This window comes from Podarcis vaucheri (assembly GCF_965113315.1).
Source record: "Podarcis vaucheri genome assembly, chromosome: 7".
NCBI classification, from domain to species: domain Eukaryota; kingdom Metazoa; phylum Chordata; class Lepidosauria; order Squamata; family Lacertidae; genus Podarcis; species Podarcis vaucheri.
In genome coordinates, this window is record NC_138765.1 from 7,009,298 (window position 1) to 7,029,218 (window position 19,921).

Consider the following 19,921-nt stretch of genomic DNA (forward strand, 5'->3'; position numbering starts at 1 on the left):
GGCCACGCCCCCACCAGCCAGCGGATTGGCTGGCTGGTCGTTGATGTGGCCGGGATCCTCCGGGCAACACGGGACTTCGTCCACCACCCCGGAGGTGAGTGGGTGGCCACGCAGTCCACCGCAACTCCTCCCCACAGTGAAGTGGAGCGGACTTCTCGCAATGGAATGTGCAAGTATCCCCCCAGTGTAAGACTTCAAACTAAAAGTGCGGTAATCTAGCCCAGTAATCTGTATCTGCAGACTATTTCAGAAGGGGCCTTCTCTTGGCTATCCCACCGCCCTCAGGACATAGCTGTCAACCTTCCCTTTTTTTGCGGGAAATTCCCTTATTCCAGCGCCGTTTCCCGCTGCTTCCAGCTGCTATCCCAGATTGTTAGATATCCCACAGACTGTCCCCGGGACAGGTGAGGCTGCTGATCCCTTGTTTTTGAGGCTGCTGATCCCTTATTTTCAAATCTGAAAGTTGACAGCTATGTCTCAGGAGCTTGCGATGTGGGGTGGCAGCCCGGGAGCAGGGAACTCCCCGCTGCTGAATTTTGGGAGGTTCAGAAGAGACGGACCAAACCCATGTCTTCATCAAGCACTTAGTTGAACTTAGGGAATTTGACTTGGTTCTGACCCACTCTGGCTGTTCTTAGGTTTCCTTTTGGGCAGGATCAAATTTGCAGATGACACCAAACTGGGAGGGGTGGCTAACACCCCAGAGGACAGGATCACACTTCAAAACGACCTTGACAGATTAGAGAACTGGGCCAAAACAAACAAGATGAATTTTAACAGGGAGAAATGTAAAGTATTGCACTTGGGCAAAAAAAATGAGAGGCACAAATACAAGATGGGTGACACCTGGCTTGAGAGCAGTACATGTGAAAAGGATCTAGGAGTCTTGGTTGACCACAAACTTGACATGAGCCAACAGTGTGACGCGGCAGCTAAAAAAGCTAATGCAATTCTGGGCTGTATCAATAGGAGTATAGCATCTAGATCAAGGGAAGTAATAGTGCCACTGTATTCTGCTCTGGTCAGACCACACCTGGAGTACTGTGTCCAGTTCTGGGCACCACAATTCAAGAAGGACACTGACAAACTGGAACGTGTCCAGAGGAGGGCAACCAAAATGGTCAAAGGCCTGGAAACGATGCCTTATGAGGAACGGCTAAGGGAGCTAGGCATGTTTAGCCTGGAGAAGAGGAGGTTAAGGGGTGATATGATAGCCATGTTCAAATATATAAAAGGATGTCACATGGAGGAGGGAGAAAGGTTGTTTTCTGCTGCTCCAGAGAAGCGGACACGGAGCAATGGATCCAAACTACAAGAAAGAAGATTCCACCTAAACATTAGGAAGAACTTCCTGACAGTAAGAGCTGTTCGACAGTGGAATTTGCTGCCAAGGAGTGTGGTGGAGTCTCCTACTTTGGAGGTCTTTAAGCAGAGGCTTGACAACCATATGTCAGGAGTGCTCTGATGGTGTTTCCTGCTTGGCAGGGGGTTGGACTCGATGGCCCTTGTGGTCTCTTCCAACTCTATGATTCTATGATTCTAGGTGGGAACAGGGCGTGAGTGTTGCTGGTGCCTTAAGTTCCACGAGAGAAGCTTGCAGAATTCTGCATCCCCATTTTTTTGCATGTGATGAGAGGCATAACCCAGAGCAGCCCCTTCTTCGGAATGCAGCCCCCGGCAGCTGGTGACACACTTACTGGGCACAGATAAATATTTCAGCACCCAATGAAATATTCATGTTGCTCCATCTCCATCTCCTTTTGCTCGGTTTAGTGCGGGCCCAGAGCATGAAAGATGGAAATAATTGCTCCTTCAGCGAGAGGCTTGTAATAAATGTATGTGTGTTTGTGTTAAATTTTAAAAAAGACCCCTCTTAGACACAGATGAACTGCGCCAAGGCACCTTGTGGAGACCATGATTGATGCTTTGTATGGAATCGTAGAATTGTAGAGTTGGAAGGGACCCTGGGGGTCATCTAGTCCAACCCCCTGCAATGTAGGAATCTCAGCTGAAGCCTCCATGACAGGTGTCCATCTAGCCTCTGCTTAAAACCCACCAAGGAAGGAGAGTCCACCACTTCCTGAGGGAGATTGTTCCATTGTCAAGCAGCTTTTACCATCAGAAAGCTCTTGTTCAGGAATGTGTGTTTTTTAATAGCCCTTTTAACCCAGTATTATAGTATTTATTACGTCAGGAAACAGGGACGTGGGTGGCGCTGTGGGTTAAACCACAGAGTCTAGGGCTTGCCGATCAGAAGGTTGATGGTTTGAATCCCCGCGACGGTGTGAGCTCGGTCCCTGCTCCTGCCAACTTCCTGCCAACCTAGCAGTTCGGAAGCACGTCAAAGTGCAAGTAGATAAATAGGTACCGCTCTGGTGGGAAGGTAAACGGCATTTCTGTGCGCTGCTCTGGTTCACCAGAAGCGGCTTAGTCATGCTGGCCACATGACCCGGAAGCTGTACACTGGCTCCCTCGGCCAATAAAGCGAGATGAACGCCGCAACCCCAGAGTCGTCTGCGACTGGACCTAACGGTCAGGGGTCCCTTTACCTTTACCTAGGTCAGGAAACAGTTGCCTAGCTGGTGCTAAGAAGTATATATGCATTTCTGTGCACGTTACTGGGTCAGAGAACGCCACTGCAAAATAAATAAATAAATAAAAATAAAATAAAATTCAGAGAGCTGCGAATTTCAAAGGATGGCCTGTTTAATTTCGCGTACTGTTTCCGAAATGGCAAATTAGAGTCGCTTTTCAGCGCAAATGGAATTGGGTTTCTCATGCATCCCTAAGAGCAAAGCTTAGCTGTGATTCCTGGCATTGCAGGGGGTTGGACTAGATGACCCTTGGTGTCCCTTCCGACTCTTTGCAATTCTTTGAATCAGTCTCCTTCCTGGGAGCTCTTGCACTCAGGTGATCACACACTGCACCGTAGTTTGGCTTAGTGTGACATGCAAACCAGGCTTTTGGGTAGATGTGGTTTTGCAAAGGTGGTGAAAATATTCTACTGCCACCAGTCCTTTGCTCTTGGAAGGAAACCATGGTAATAACACCATAGAATCTTAGAGCTGAGGTGATCGACTACATGGAATTGGCAGAAATGACTGGCAGAATCCGAGACCAGGGAGAAGAGTTGGTGAAAGAAGACTGGAAGAAATTTAAAGACTACAGAAAGATTTACAGAATCTTTTTTTAGATTTAAATCTTAGAAAGATTTACAGAAATATTGTAAAATTAATGAATGTTAGAAGGATGTTGGATAGAAACTAAGGGGTTTCCAGCTGTAATGCTTTAGGAGATATGAAAAAAAGGTTTACAAATGGGTTAAAGCTTAATGGTAAGGATTTGCTGAACTAACAAATTGAAGTGGAATACAAAGAAGGGAGGTATGAGGAGGTCTGGGGAAATAAGCGTAAGGAAGATATGTTATGGAAAATTATTTGTTTTTTAATTGTTTTTATGTTGTATTTTGTATTTTGTTTCTTTTTATTTTTTCATTTTCATTGTTATATTTTAAAAACTTTAATAAATATCTTTTGGGAAAAAAATAGAATCTTAGAGCTGAAAGGGACACAGAGGGTCATCTAGTCCAACCCCCCGCATTGCAGGTATCTCAGCTAAAGCATTCATGACAGTTGGCCATCCAACCTCTGCTTAAAAACCTCCAAGGCAGGAGAGTCCACCACCTCTCACGGGAGTCTGTTATGCTGCTGAACAGCTCTTGCTGTCAGAAAGGTTTCCCCAAAAAAGTTTAGTCAGAATCTCCTTTCTTGTAACTTGAAGCCATGGGTTCAAGTCCTACCCTCCAGAGCAGAAGATAACAAGCATGTTCCCTCTTCCATGTGACAGTCATCTAGATAGTTGAAGATGGCTCTCCTATCTCCTTTCAGTCTCCTCTTTTCCAGGCTAAACACACCGAACTCCTTCAACCGTTCCTCATAAGGCTTGGTTTCCTAACCCTTGATAATCTTGGTTGCCCTCTTCTGCCCACCTTCCAGCTTGTCAGTATCCTTCTTCAATTGTGGCGCCCAGAACTGGACACAGGACTCCAGGTGTGGTCTGACCAAGGCAGAATAGAGTGGAACTATTACTTGATGTGGACACTAGACTTCTGCCCCATATTTTTTTAAAAACTGCTTTATGCTTGAAGAGCAAGCATGTCCTTCAATCTGTAATGATTGGTTCTTAAGGAATTGTATATTTGTTATTAACGGAAGCCGTTTTAGGAAGCCTGCAGTCCCAAAAGCGGCTTAGAAATATCTAAAGTTCACGGAGGGTGAGTGTTTACAATCTCCCTCTGCGCTTCTGACTTTGCTTTCATTTCACAATAAGCCAAGCAGTGAACCCCAATTGTAAGGACTGGAATAATAATAATAATAATAATAATAATAATAATAATAATAATAATTTATACTTCCAACAAAATATTAAAATACAGTAATGCATCAAACATTAAAAGCTTCCCTAAACAGGGCTGCCTTCAGATGTCTTCTAAAATTCTGGTAGTTGTTGTTCTCTTTGACATCTGGTGGGAGGGCGTTCCACAAGGCGGGTGCCACTACCGAGAAGGCCCTCTGCCTGGTTCCCTGTAACTTGGCTTCTTGCAGCGAGGGAACCGCCAGAAGGCGCTGGACCTCAGTGTCCGGGCCAAACGATGGGGTGGAGATGCTCCTTCAGATATAGTGGGCCAAGACCATTTAGGGCTTTAAAGGTCAGCACCAACACTTTGAATTGTGCTCGGAAACGTACTGGGAGCCAATGTAGGTCTTTCAAGACCGGTGTTATGTGGTCTCTGCAGCCGCTCCCAGTCACCAGTCTAGCTGCCGCATTCTGGATTAGTTGTAGTTTCCGGATCACCTTCAAAGGTAGCCCCACGTAGAGCGCATGGCAGTAGTCCAAGCGGGAGATAACCAGAGCATGCACCACTCTGGCGAGACAGTCCGCAGGCAGGGAGGGTCTCAGCCTGTGTACCAGATGGAGCTGGTAAACAGCTACCCTGGACACAGAATTGACCTGCGCCTCCATGGACAGCTGTGAGTGACTCTTTCAGATTTTTGAAATTTGGCAGCTATTTGTCCTCCACTATGGAAAATTCCAAGACATGTTTGGGAATATATGTGACTATAAGGGGAGGGGGGCAGACAACTGACAGCACTGATATGAGTCATTACATGTAAATGGAACCTTCAGGAGCAGAGGCAGTCTATCTCTGAATATCAGACACCAGAGACAGAAAATGGGGGAGGTCTCTTGATGTCATATCCAGCTTGTGGACTTCCTGGGAGTATCTGGATGGGCAGGAACAGGAAGCTGCTCTTGATATTCTGATCCAACGGGACTTACCTTACATTCTGAACTTCATAGAATCATAGAATCATAGAATCCTAGAGTTGGAAGAGACCACAAGGGCCATCGAGTCCAACCCCCTGCCAAGCAGGAAACACCATCAGGGCACTCCTGACATATGGTTGTCAAGCCTCTGCTTAAAGACCTCCAAAGCAGGAGACTCCATCACACTCCTTGGCAGCAAATTCCACTGTCGAACAGCTCTTACTGTCAGGAAGTTCTTCCTAATGTTTAGCTGGAATCTTCTTTCTTGTAGTTTGGATCCATTACTCCGTGTCCGCTTCTCTGGAGCAGCAGAAAACAACCTTTCTCCCTCCTCTATGTGACATCCTTTTATATATTTGAACATGGCTATCATATCACCCCTTAACCTCCTCTTCTCCAGGCTAAACATGCCCAGCTCCCTTAGCCGTTCCTCATAAGGCATCGTTTCCAGGCCTTTAACCATTTTGGTTGCCCTCCTCTGGACACGTTCCAGTTTGTCAGTGTCCTTCTTGAACTGTGGTGCCCAGAACTGGACACAGTACTCCAGGTGAGGTCTGACCAGAGCAGAATACAGTGGCACTATTACTTCCCTTGATCTAGATGCTATACTCCTATTGATGCAGCCCAGAATTGCATTGGCTTTTTTAGCTGCCGCGTCACACTGTTGGCTCATGTCAAGTTTGTGGTCAACCAAGACTCCTAGATCCTTTTCACATCTACTGCTCTCTCTTCCTGCAACAGAGAATGAATCTTTCACATCCTGCTTTGACACCTCAATTCCATCATTTGGAACATGCATTTTTAAAAAGAAACATCTCTTGTACCTGATTTAACTTTGGCTCGAACCAGGCGTGGGTTCCCCCTTAGCCAGGGGTCAGCAATCTTTTTCAGCCATGGTCCCTCAGTCCATGTGGTGGGCTAGATTATATTTTGAAGGGGGGAAATGAAGAAATTCCTGTGCACAAATAACCCAGAGATGCATTTTCAATAAAAGCACACATTCTACTCGTGTAAAAGCACCAGGCAGGCCCCACAAATAACCCAGAGATGCATTTTAAATAAAAGGACACATTCTTTGTTGTTGTTTAGTCATTTAGTCGTGTCCGACTCTTCGTGACCCCCTGGACCAGAGCACGCCAGGCACTCCTGTCTTCCACTGCCTCCCTCAGTTTGGTCAAACTCATACTGGTAGCTTCGAGAACACTGTCCAACCATCTCGTCCTCTGTCGTCCCCTTCTCCTTGTCCCCTCCATCTTTCCCAACATCAGGGTCTTTCCCAGGGAGTCTTCTCTTCTCATGAGGTGGCCACAGTCTTGGAGCTTCAGCTTCAGGATCTGTCCTTCCAGTGAGCACTCAGGGCTGATTTCCTTAACACATTCTACTCATGTGAAAACACATTCTAATCATGTGAAAACACGCTGATTCCCGGACCATCCGTGGCCGGATTTAGAAGGCAATTGGGCCGGATCTGGCCCCTGGGCCTTAGTTTGCCTACCCATGCCCTTAGCTCTCTTTGTATGAACACACACACACAAGTGTGGCCTAGAGTGCGTGCATGCCTCTGTCCGTGCATGTGCTCACAGAGCTACCTAGAGGATTTCCACCCGCTCCGGAGCAGAAAGGCGTTTTTTCTCTCTGAATAACGGCATAATTGCACTCCCACGCAAGCAGCCTGTCTGGCTCACGCTGGGTTGGGAAAAGAGAGGGAAGGACCCAGCCTGAGCAAAAATGGAGCAAAAGGGTGGAGATTGTTTAGAGCAACCAAAGCTCCTGGAGTCTGGGCAAGTGGAAAGAAGGAGAAGGCAAAGAATCAAACAAATGTATTATTATTTAATAAAAGGAGAGAGAGAGAGAGAGAGAGAGAGAGAGAGAGAGAGAGAGAGCGCACACAAATATTCTTTGCCATAGTTAAGCTCTGGCAAATCATAGCTCAGCCTGCATTCATATGGCAGCTTATTCCATTCTCCTGATGTCGGGAAGGAGGCAGGAGGGCTGCAGGATCCTTCCCAAAGCCTGGGAAGCTTCTGCCTGGCTTAGGGAGGGAGGTGCGATGTTCATGTGCGCAACATCACACCTGTGTCAGCTCCCCACCAGCCTTTGCAAGCTGGTGCCTCTGCCCCTAACTGTTCCCCTATGACAAATTTCACTGCACGCCACTGCAGTTCAGAGTGGCTGGGGCAGCCCAGTCAAATGGGCAGGGTACAATAAACAAGCAATTATTATTATTATTATTATTATTATTATTATTATTAGCCAAGGGGATCCTCTGACACTTCAGGACAGGCTCAGCCACATGGAGCCCAATATCCAGGCAGAATTATTGTGTGTGTGTGTGTGTGTGTGTGTGTGTGTGTTGTCATTCCCCACAAGCTCAATCTCTTGACTTTAGTGGATGATTCTTATTTATTTGTCATCATGGAGAGCAAGCAACCGTGAACATATGGGGTGCGCCAACAAACAAGGGCTGGCTGAAAACTGAGTGGTCTCCCAGGCCTGACGTTCAAGGCACAAATGAAATGCAAAGTTGCTTTAACATCTGAGCGAATGTCTATTTGAGGACCTGGCAGAAGTCCTAAAAGGGAAGCATGGAGAAAGTGGTGCGAGAGAAACCTTTTTCTCCCTCTCTCCTGACACTTGAAGTCATGGACATCTATTCACTGCTTTTTTATGGAAAAAGGTGGGATAAATAACTATGAAGTTGGTTGGTTGGTTGGTTAGTTAGTTAGTTAGTTAGTTACTTAGTTGGTTGGTTAGTTAGTTACCGTATTTTTTGCTCTATAAGACTCACTTTTTCCCTCCTAAAAAGTAAGGGGAAATGTGTGTGCGTCTAATGGAGCGAATGCAGGCTGCGCAGCTATCACAGAAGCCAGAACAGCAAGAGGGATTGCTGCTTTCACTGCGCAGCGATCCCTCTTGCTGTTCTGGCTTCTGAGATTCAGAATATTTTTTCCCTTGTTTTCCTCCAAAAACTAGGTGCATCTTGTGGTCTGGTCGTCTTATAGAGTGAAAAATACGGTAGTTAGTTAGTTAGTTTTGGGCCCAGTCACAGTGGCGCATACGAACACACACCTCGGCTGGGAGGTAAATGTAAAGGTAAAGGGACCCCTGACCATTAGGTCCAGTCGCGGACGACTCTGGGGTTGCGGCACTCATCTCACTTTATTGGCTGAGGGAGCCGGCGTACAGCTTCCGGGTCATGTGGCCAGCAGGACTAAGCCGCTTCACGGGGATTCGAACCGCCGACCTTCTGATTGGCAAGCCCTAGGCTCTCTGGTTTAGACCACAGTACCACCTGCATCCCTGAGCTAAATGTAAGATGTGATTAATACAAGCAGACAATGATCTGGATTAGAAATGGCCACAACTTTATTGATTACAGATAAAGGTGGATTTGGGGCTCAGGCAGTGGCACTGTGGGTTAAACCACTGAGCCTAGGACTTGCCAATCAGAAGGTCAGTGGTTCGAATCCCTGCGACGGGGTGAGCTCCTGTTGCTCGGTCCCTGCTCCTGCCAACCTAGCAGTTCGAAAGCACGTCAAAGTGCAAGTAGATAAATAGGTACCGCTCTAGCGGGAAAGTAAACGGCATTTCTGTGCGCTGCTCTGGTTCGCCAGAAGTGGCTTAGTCATGCTGGCCACATGACCCGGAAGCTGTACGCCGGCTCCCTCAGCCAGTAAACCCCAGAGCCGGCCACGACTGGACCTAATGGTCAAGGGTCCCTTTACCTTTATTGGGTATATATATATGTTCTAGCCCCAGTCCCAATAAAATAATAATAATAATAATAATAATAATAATAATAATAATAATAATAATATTCTAAAGGTAAGGAAACTCAGTTCCCCCGAGTTCCTGCCCCAAAGACCCCCTGCACCCCGTGAAGATGAACAGGACACCTAAAAGGAAGGACTTCTCTATGCAGCACAAAGTTAAACTATGGAACTCACTTCTTTAGGAGGCAGTGATGGCTTTAAAAGAGGATTAGAGAAATTCACAAACAAGTCTCTCAGTGGCTACCGCCTCACCGATCAGAGGCGACGATGTCCCTGAATATTCGTTGCTGGAAAGCACAAGAGGGGAGAGTTCTCGTGTGCATAAATTCTGGTTCCCCACGGGCGGCCCCTGTGGGAACAGGATGCTGGACTTATATAGGCCGTTGGCCTGATCTAAGTAGGGTTTTTCTGATGTTCTTACGCCTCTTCTGATGTTATTAGTGCCCAGTGTGTGGGTTGGGTGCAGAAGTTTCATGCCACTTCAAAAGGGCTGGGGTGCAATCGCATAAAGTTTGAGGGAAGCAGCAGTGGGTAGGCGGGTGATAGGCTCGGGTTAAGCATACGAATGAAGAAAAATAGCTCAGTTTTTCTTTCTCTGCTTCCTTCGCCCTTTCCAACCTTGTAACCCCGCGAGAACTTTTTGAGTTTCCCCCCCTCCTCTGCTTTCCCTCCATCCCTCGGCCCCCTTCTTTCCGTGGTGGTGGAACCTGTGTAATTTGTCAGTAATTGATTTTCTCTGAGCCTCATGTCAACAAGACAGGATCTCGGTTGCCACGGCAACCTTGCTCCCTGATGCTGCTGCTGGTGGGAGGGGTGGGAAAGGGAGCAGCCAAGTACCATCCCACTCGTTAGGGCACCAGCGCGATTTCCTCTCCCTGGACACCCCTACCCCCCATTAATTCCCTCCAATTGCTTCATCCCGTTGTGGGATTGGGGGGGGGAGTGGACAAATTTAGGTAGAGGCGGGGACATGCTAGCCAGAGAAGGAGCTGAAAGAGATGCTAGCTCATGTATTTGGGGCGGGTGCAAAGACTTTTTCTTTGGGGTTGCGGTGCTCATCTCGCTTTACTGGCCGAGGGAGCCGGCATACACCTTCCGGGTCATGTGGCCAGCATGACTAAGCCGCTTCCGGCGAACCAGAGCAGCGCACGGAAACACCGTTTACCTTCCCGCCGGAGAGGTACCTATTTATCTACTTGCACTTTGACGTGCTTTTGAATTGCTAGGTTGGCAGGAGCAGGGACCGAGCAACGGGAGCTCACCCCGCCGTGGGGATTCAAATCGCCAATCTTCTGGTTGGCAAGTCCTAGGCTCTGTGGTTTAACCCACAGCACCACACGCAGCCCTTTTAGACATGGCCTAATGTCTCCAGGATGGCAGAGGGAACAGCTGCCTGTCTCTCCCAGTTCCCTGGACCTTCTGCCCTCTTAGCCACTGTTGTTGTTGTTTAGTCATTTAGTCATGTCTGACTCTTCGTGACCCCCTGGACCAGAGCACGCCAGGTACTCCTGTCTTCCACTGCCTCCCGCAGTTGGGTCAAACTCATGTTTGTAGCTTCGAGAACACAGTCCATCCATCTTGTCCTCTGTTGTCCCCTTCTCCTTGTGCCCTCCATCTTTCCCAACATCTCTTCTCATGAAGTGGCCAATGTCTTGGAGCCTCAGCTTCAGGATCTGTCCTTCCAGTGAGCACTCAGGGCTGATTTCCTTAAGAATGGATAGGTTTGATCTTCTTGCAGTCCATGGGACTCTCAAGAGTCTCCTCCAGCACCAGAATTCAAAAGCATTGATTCTCCGGCGATCAGCCTTCTTTATGGTCCAGCTCTCACTTCCATACATCATGACTGGGAAAACCATAGCTTGAACTATACGGATTAGACTCTTTAACCAGGCTCTTTCTAGTCAGGCGCAAATACCCAAGGGGACTGCGAAGAAGGGCCGATGGGAGGTGTGTCCCCTGAGGAAAAGGGGCTTGGCTTGGGATATGGCTGAGGAGAGGGTGTGGCCTCTACAACAGCCAGATAGAGAGGTCTTGAGGGCTGCATCTAACTCACCCAGGATTGGGTGAGATTCTCCTTCTTCTGGCTAGGGAGTCAGGAGAAACAGCTCCAGGCTGCTGAAGCTGCTGTTGCCCCCGAGCACCTGATGCCTGAGGCTGTTGCTTCATTCTACCCAATGATCGGGCCGGCCCTGGGGAGCAGCAGGAGCACAGCCTTGTCCTTATTTTGCCTAAGGTGTTGCATTCAGTTACATTTATTTGTAAATCTGAGAAATAAATAGCAATTAGGGTCCTCACAGAGGACAGTCCTCGTGTTTTTAAGGCATCCTCTAAAGGGCTTTCTGGCCCTAGCAGAGTTGAAACTTAAAGGACCCTATGAAGGAAAGCATGCAGGGGCCTTGGAAATTGCCTGCACTCAACAGATAGCAAAACGAAGAAGCAAACAGGTCGCAGGCGAGATGCGCTGCATTCCTATTTCAATTATAGTAATTATTTCTAAATTTGCATCCAAGCATATAAATCATCACATGCAAATTTTATGTAAATCTCTGTCCTCTTTAGCACTCCCCCCGCCCAGTGTGGAAGTGGCAACCCAAATTAAAATAGTTAACTTTAAAATAAATTGTCTGGAAATCATGACCTCTGGCCTGGAAGTATTCTCCCTTCGTTAGGAGAGGTGAAGAGATCTGGTTATGGCTACTTTGGAGTGTAGGCGGTGCACTCTGCACATGCTCAAACATAGTCTCAACTCCTTTGTGGATTTTGAGAGGATGCACAGTTTTTTTTAAAACCAACCCTGCTTTCAGTAAACAGACTATTTAAAGAAATTTATCTAACCTTTAGGTGAATTTAAATTAGGATTGTGTGTCTTTGGCTTACATTTTACATGTTGTTTGTGTGTTTGTGTATCAGTGAGTGAGAGAGAGGAAAAAAGTATCTATCTAAAAAATAATACCGCTGGAGTGGGGTAGGGGATAAAGCAAACCGTGGGCGGAATGAAATGAATAATTATCTGCGATGACAAATCTTCTAGATGGGGATAAGCAAATGAGTCAGAAAGAGGTATTTTCTACCAGAGGGCAGAGGCTACACATTCGCAGGGACTTGTCTGCAAGTGAAACAAACTGGGAAGCCGCGATGAAGACAGGCAGATAAATCATCGCCATAATAGTTTATAATGCATTTCCAAATGTTTCACATACATTATCTCAGCCATCCTAATGTTTCACATACGTTATCTCAGCCATCCTAATGTTTCACATACATTATCTCAGCCATCCTAATGTTTCACATACATTATCTCAGCCATCCTTGCACAGCTGCCAGGGCACAATGAGGACATCCTTGCAAGTGTGGCAGACCTGCGATGTTGTCATGGAAGAGCTTCAGGTCAAAAGTCTTTAGGAAAATCTCTCAAATGACTCCACAGACCCTTAATTCCTGAGTGCAAGCTTGCACTCCTGTCAATTTGGGGGGGGGGGTGGAGTTGCTGTTCAGGGGGTTCTCCACAACGAACTCCTTATTCATCTCTCGTTTGCTGTGTTTATGGAGTTCTGGGCAGCACCTGATCTTTGTAAGCTCCAAGATTGGATGGCTCTCGACTGTCCTAGAGAAATCCACCCATCAGGCTTCATTCTTCAGAGCAAGGGTGGAGAACCACAGGTCGGGGCGGGGGGGAGAGAATGCGGTCCTCCAAACCTTTCTCTCTGGCCCTTGGTATCCTCCCCAGTTCAGGCCCTTCATTCATCCTCTAAGGCACCTGTCTTGAGAACTTTCACCAGGCTGAGATGATAATGACCCTTGCTTCTCTGGAGGGAGCATGGAGACAGGTGTGTTTGTGTGTAGAAAACAGCCTCTTGCTTTGTGAAACTGAAATATATACCCATTGCTCTGCCAAGTCTTGCCACTGCCTTTAAAGCCTTGCTCAATTCTGAGGCCTCCTATGCCATTTGGTGTCCCTTTAAATCAGGGGTGAGCAACTTTTCTCCTTCCATCGGGGTTGCGTGCCAGAGATTGCTGGAAACTGAGCTGTTTTATTTATTTGGAAACATTTGCAACCTGCTTAAGCACAGAACATTCTACGTGGCATCTATCATAACACTGCTAGCCCCCTCCCCCCAAAACCCTGTTCTCCTGGCTCCCTTGCCAAACAATACGACACAGGTTGTTATTTGATACCATTAAAAAAAATTCAAGTGGCAGGGAGTACCGAAGCACAGCATTGGGAATTCTAATGTGAGAAAGACTGAACTGAATCAGGGTAGGGTTTTCCAGATTATTTCACCCACAACATTTTTGTCCCTGGCTGCACCCCATTCTTGGTTCTGGCTCCATCCACCAGCAACATGTACCCCTGTTTAACAGATTACATCTGAGGGAATGTGTCTCTGAACCCTTGGCACCCAAAAAAAGTGTTGCCAAACCTCCTTTGCAGAGGAGGATGCAATTGCAAAAGCCCAATACTTGCCACTTTGAGATCCTTGGAGGAACGGCAGAACCCAAATGCAATTACCAAGGGTGATGGCAACCCTGTGTGTCACGCAGGTATGTTTGCGAGGGAGCCTAGGTTGGCTGCAGATCCCAGTTGCATGGCAACAACCACCTAAAGTGAAAGTTGGGGTAGCGGGGGACGGGAAGCTATCTAAGAATTAAACACGCCCTAAGAGGTTTAAAAGGCGTTGTGAGAGATCTCGTTTCAGCACCACGGACAGCAGAAAAGCTGCCCCAGATATTTCATAATAAAAAAATTCCTTCCAGTAGCACCTTAAAGACCAACTGAGTTAGTTCTTGGTATGAGCTTTCGTGTGCATGCACACTTCTTCAGATACACTGAAACAGAAGTTGCCAGATCCTTCTATATAGTGAGAAGGTGGGGAGGGGTATTACTCAGAAGGGTGGTGGGAATGGGATATTGGCAGATAGCTGAGATGAGCCTGTTGACGACTCTTAACGACTGTAATAGGTCTTACAGGAAAAGGCAAGGGGTGAGAAGGTGAAAAATGGCTTAGTCATGTATAATGAGATAAGAATCCAATGTCTCTGTTCAGACCAGGTCTCTCCATGGTTTTAAGTTTGGTAATGAGTTGCAATTCAGCAGCTTCTCTTTCCGGTCTATTTCTGAAATTCCTTTGTAGTAAAACAGCTACTTTGAGATCTTGTATAGAATGTCCTGGAAGATTGAAGTGTTCTCCTACTGGTTTCTCTGTTTTGTGATTCTTGATGTCAGATTTATGTCCGTTTATTCTTTGGCGTAAGGTTTGGCCTGTTTGTCCAATATAGAGAGCTGAAGGACACTGTTGGCATTTGATGGCATACACAATGTTAGACGATGAGCAATTGAATAGTCCCGAGATGGTATGTGTGATGTTGTTGGGGCCAGTAATGGTGTTGTCCGGGTGTATGTCCAGATATTTCATGTAAACTTAGTTTTAACCCGTCTAGTAAGAAGCCAAATGAGGGACACAGGTGGCGCTGTGGGTTGAACCACAGAACCTAGGACTTGCCGATCAGAAGGTCGGCGGTTCGAATCCCCGCGACGGGGTGAGCTCCTGTTGCTCGGTCCCTGCTCCTGCCAACCTAGCAGTTCGAAAGCACCTCAAAGTGCAAGTAGATAAATAGGTGCCGCTCTGGCAGGAAGGCCAACCTAGCAGTTCGAAAGCACGTCAAAGTGCAAGTAGATAAATAGGTACCGCTCCGGCGGTAAGGTAAACGGTGTTTCCGTGCGCTGCTCTGGTTCGCCAGAAACGGCTTAGTCATGCTGGCCACATGACCCGGAAGCTGTACGCCGGCTCCCTCGGCCACTAAAGCGAGATAAGCGCCGCAACCCCAGAGTCGTCCGCGACTGGACCTAGTGGTCAGAGGTCCCTTTACCCCTTTACCTTTAAGAAGCCAAATGAGATCTCCTTCACTAGAATCTGGTGGAGACGTCCCCAAATCCACTCTCTTGAGAGCGAGATCAAGCTGATGGGCCACTGTGCAGACTGCAAGAGCCGCTGGACTGTTAGGAAGAAGAGCTTCCTGGAACACGCCAATGGCCCACTTTGTCCAGCTTCCTTGAATCATACAACTGTAGAGAATAGAAGGGACCCCGGTGGTCATCTAGCCCAACCCCCTGCAATGCAGAAATATTTTTGCCTTACCTGGGGCTCAAACCCACAACCCTGAGATTAACCTTCTGCATGCAGGATGGATGCTCTGTCCCTGAGCTACAGCACTGACCAAATAATTATATAATAATAATAAAATTTTATTTATATCCTGCCCTCCCCAGCCGAAGCCGGGCTCAGAGCGGTTAACAACAATAAAAGTAACACAACATTCTAAAATCAATTCATTTTAAAATCAATGCAAAATCTAATTAATGGCAACCATTGGGCTAGAGTGCTATGAGGATTACCAAAGGAGGGGGTCAGACTGTGCCTTGGCCAAAGGCCTGGTGGAACAGCTCTGTCTTGCAGGCCATGTGGAAAGATGTCAAGTCCCGCAGGGCCCTAGTCTCTTGGGACAGAGCGTTCCACCAGATCGGGGCCACAGCCGAAAAAGCCCTGCCTCTGGTCGAGGACAGCCTAACCTCCCTGTGGCCCGGGATCGCCAAGATGTTTTTGTTTGAAGACCGTAAGGTCCTCCGTGGGACATACCAGGAGAGGCGGTCCCATAGGTACGAGGGTCCTAGGCCGTGAAGGGCTTTAAAGGTTAAAACCAGCACCTTAAACCTGATCCTGTACTCCACCGGGAGCCAGTGGAGCTGGTATAGCACCAAGTGAATGTGATCGCTCTCCTTCCCTCCCTCCCTCCTCCTCCTCGTCCTGCCTCTCCGGTTGGTTTCTGATGTCGTCACTCTGCCCATCTGCCAGGGTCTGATAGAGAGGAGAGAATAGCAGGGAAGGATCCCTGTCTCTCCTTTCCCCCCCAAGTGATGTGATCTTCCCCTAATCTGGCTGCCAGCAGATACCTAACCTGCCAGAGAAGCGCCCACTCTTTGGAACGAGTCGGGAGAGGGAGGATGCGAGAGGGTGGTCTGATGAGAGCATTTATGCGCCACGGAACACACCATGGAAACCAAGGCTGGAAGGAAATGTTTTCTTCTGGTGCACTTGAAAGATAAAAAGGGTTTGCAAAATGGGGGTCTTCAGGTGATGGTTTGCTTTCTCAGGGGCTCCCGGCTTTAATTACACTGCAGGCGCAGAGAGAGGGGGGGGACTTTTTCAGCCTTATGGAAATACAAAGTAAAAACTTTGCTTGGTACAGCTCAGTAAAGTGGTACCTTGGTTTACAACCATAATCTGTTCCGGTGGTCCGTTTGTAAACCAAAACAGGTTGTAAGCCAAGGCGCGCTTTCGCCAATGCGGCCTCCCCCCCCAATTGTTCATAATCCCCCCCAAAGGGTTGTAATCCAAAAAAAAAAAAAAAAAGGTTGCAAACCGGGACACACACTTCTAGGTTTGACATGTTTGTAATCCAAACTGTATGCAAACCAAGACGTACTGTATGCAAACCAAGGTACCACTGTATTGTCATCACTGACTTCCAGTGGGATCGATCTCTCTCTCTCTCTCTTGCCTGTTGTTGGCATCCATCTGTCCTGGGAGACAATGGAAGACTGTGCCTATGGGGGTGAGTCAAACCATTGGAGAATTACAGCGCCTGCTGTGGCTGTAGAGACTGATACAAGAGAGACATGTTTTGTTGCAGCCAGGGCAGATAAAGTCATCCAGTTGTGCTGCTGCAGATGTACCATGGCATTTCTTCTCTCTGCATTCCTCCTCATTGCTCCTCTGGTAACTGCTTTGGATGCATGTTCTATCTATCATCTATCTATCTATCTATCATCTATCTATCTATCTATCTATCTATCATCCATCTATCATCTATCTATCTCTATCTATCTATCTATCTCTATCTATCTATCTATCTATCTATCATCTATCTATCTATCATCTATCTATCTATCTATCTATCTATCTATCTATCATCTATCTATCTATCATCTATCTATCTATCTATCATCTATCATCTATCATCTATCATCTATCATCTATCTGTCTATCTGTCTATCTGTCTGTCTATCATCTATCTATCTATCTATCATCTATCTATCTATCTATCTATCTATCTATATCTATCATCTATCATCTATCTATCTATCTATCTATCTATCTATCATCTATCTATCTATCTATCTATCTATCTATCTATCTATCTATCTATCTATCATCTATCTATCTATCTATCATCTATCATCTATCATCTATCTGTCTATCTGTCTATCTGTCTGTCTATCTATCTATCTATCTATCTATCTATCTATCTATCATCTATCATCTATCATCTATCATCTATCATCTATCTATATCTATCATCTATCTCTATCTTTCTATCTTGGCAGGTCTTTCCTGCTGCATCCCTAAAAGGAGATCACAGACCTGGAAAAGTTGCAAAGGGGGCGGGGGGGGGGGAGGCGGCAAAAGGTTTTGCATAAAGTTGCAAAAAGTGATCAGGGGGCTGAAACAATTTCCCTACGAGGAAAGCTTACAACATTTGGGGGTTTTTAGTCAGAGGATAATGAGTAAAGGATCGGAACATGATAGAGCTTTATAAAATGATGCATTGCCTAGAGAAAAAGGGAATAGACGCTTTCTCTCTCCTGCTCCCATCATGCTGCTTAAGCTGAAATTCCTGTGATGCAGAGGGTTGGACTAGATGACCCCTGGGGTCCCTTACAACTCTTCAGTTTTATGAGTCTATGATACTGGAACCCAGGGCCATCTGACAAAACGCACTGGCAAGAGATTCAGAGGAAGCGAAGCACTTCTTCACTCAGCAGCACGCCGTTTACCTCTGGAACTGGCTGCCGCAGGACGCAGAAATGGCCACTAACTCGGATTGCCATAAAAGAGGATTGGACAAATTTGTTGAGGGCGAGGCCTTTTGGTAGCTCCTATTCACGATGGCTGAGCAGTGCCTCCACCCTCAGAGGAAGCCTGTCTCTGAATGCCAGTCGCTGGGGGATCACAAGTTGAGAGAGTTCTGTTGCACCCAGGTGACCTTATCTGGGCTTCCCATGGGCACCTGGTTGGAACTGGAGGTTAGGATGTTGGAGTAGATGGGGGCTTCAGCCTGATCCTGCAGGGCCAAATCTCTTTGCAGGAATATCTGGGCATGTGGTTTGCAACCTCAGCATCCTTTAAACTCTTCCCAATGAAGACTTTAATGCTTTCTCTCCCCTCTCACCCTTCCTTCTCCAGGAAATCCCTTTATGTGAAAATTGTGGACGTTGAAGAATATGAGAAGAAGGACAGCTTCTTCATAGAGCTGGGACAGCCACGCTGGTTGAAAAGGGGTATATCAGGTAGGTGGCTATGGGGTGTGGTGGGGAGAGCACCTTTCAAATCCAGAGCAAAAGACTGGAGGTGTCATCATGAAAACTGGGGAGTGATGTTCATCTGGAGATGGTCATCAATGGTGGAGGAGCGTCCCTAGAGGACCATTTGCTTCCCACCTTCCCCTATAGCACAGGGGAGGCACCTCAGGCCTCGAACCTATTGCTATGGGGCCCCCACCTCCATATCCTGGTCCCTGTTCAGTTTGGTTTGAGGTGGGTAAATGTTCTAAGCAGCCCACCTGAACTGGGACACAGCCTTGCAAAACTGCCACCAGCGGCACTTCGCTTTTGGTTTTGCTGCTTGCTGTTGGTTTTGTACTTGTAAAGCGCTTACAGAAGCAGTTTTGGCAGGTAAGCAGCATATAAATAAGTAAATAACTGCTAACGATAGCAGCTTTGGGATTTTGGAGAGGCTCTAAGGGTGAGGCTCCCCCACAATTCCAAGTTGGGACCTCTTAATCTTGGAGACCAAGGGAGGTGAAAAGCTAAAAGGGTAACCCGACTCTGGGGTTGCGGAGCTCATCTCGCTTTACTGGCCGAGGGAGCCGGCGTACAGCTTCCGGGTCATGTGGCCAGCAGGACTAAGCCACTTCTGGCTAACCAAAGCAGCGCACGGAAATGCCGTTTACCTTCCCGCCGGAGTGGTACCTATTTATCTACTTGCACTTTGACGTGCTTTTGAACTGCTAGGTTGGCAGGAGCAGGGACCGAACAACGGGAGCTCACCCCGTTGCAGGGATTTGAACCGCCGACCTTCTGATCGGCAAGTCCTAGGCTCTGTGGTTTAACCCACAGTGCCACCCGCGTCCCTGGTGAAAAGCTACTTTTGTGCAAAAACGGAAAATGACGGTGCTGTTGGAGCAGCAGAGCCTTTCGGCAGGCCTGGAGCCTCAGTAAACACCCAGCCTTGGCTCTGCCTGGTGCCATCCCTAGAGGCAACTAGGAGTTGCTTAGAAGCAGAGGGTTGCTTTGAGCATGAAATCCCTGCTGTATTGCCTTTGATGGGGTGGGGCTGGCTCCCCAGCCATTCCGTTCCCTGGTGGCTGTTCCTTCAGATCACAAATTTCTCTGTCTCTTTACCGACAACCTGCATAATTTCTCTCTTTCTCTCTCCCTCTTCTCTCTGTTTCCTTTGTCGCAGCCCTTTTGCTAAACCAAGGTAAGCTCTCCCTGCTTGCTCTCCCTTTTTCTCCAACATCCGACTGGTTCTGCCTTCACAAATCCAGCTCACACTTAACCCATCTGTTCTCTCCACCTGCTCTGAACATCTCATGGGCACAAACCTTCCGGCACCTAAGGTGCAGGGCATTTAGGACGCCCATTGTACAGATGGAGCAACTTTGCCCCAAAGTATCAGGCAGGCAAATCCTATGCTCAGAAATAATTTCCGCTGAATTCACTTGGGCTTACAGTGCCCAAGGAAGTGGGTGAAGCAGTGGGT

The 19,921-nt window shown here is 47.4% G+C and overlaps 1 protein-coding gene across 1 annotated transcript in view; it reads left to right on the top strand.

Moving 5' to 3' along the window:
• Positions 1-19,921, top strand: part of SLC8A2 (solute carrier family 8 member A2) — a 137,189-nt gene that overhangs the window by 96,350 nt on the left and 20,918 nt on the right. Inside the window, exons 3-4 of the mRNA XM_082230986.1 lie at positions 18,344-18,447; positions 19,622-19,639. Of these exons, the coding sequence (XP_082087112.1) occupies positions 18,344-18,447; positions 19,622-19,639 (122 nt within the window). The remainder of the gene's footprint in view (positions 1-18,343; positions 18,448-19,621; positions 19,640-19,921) is intronic.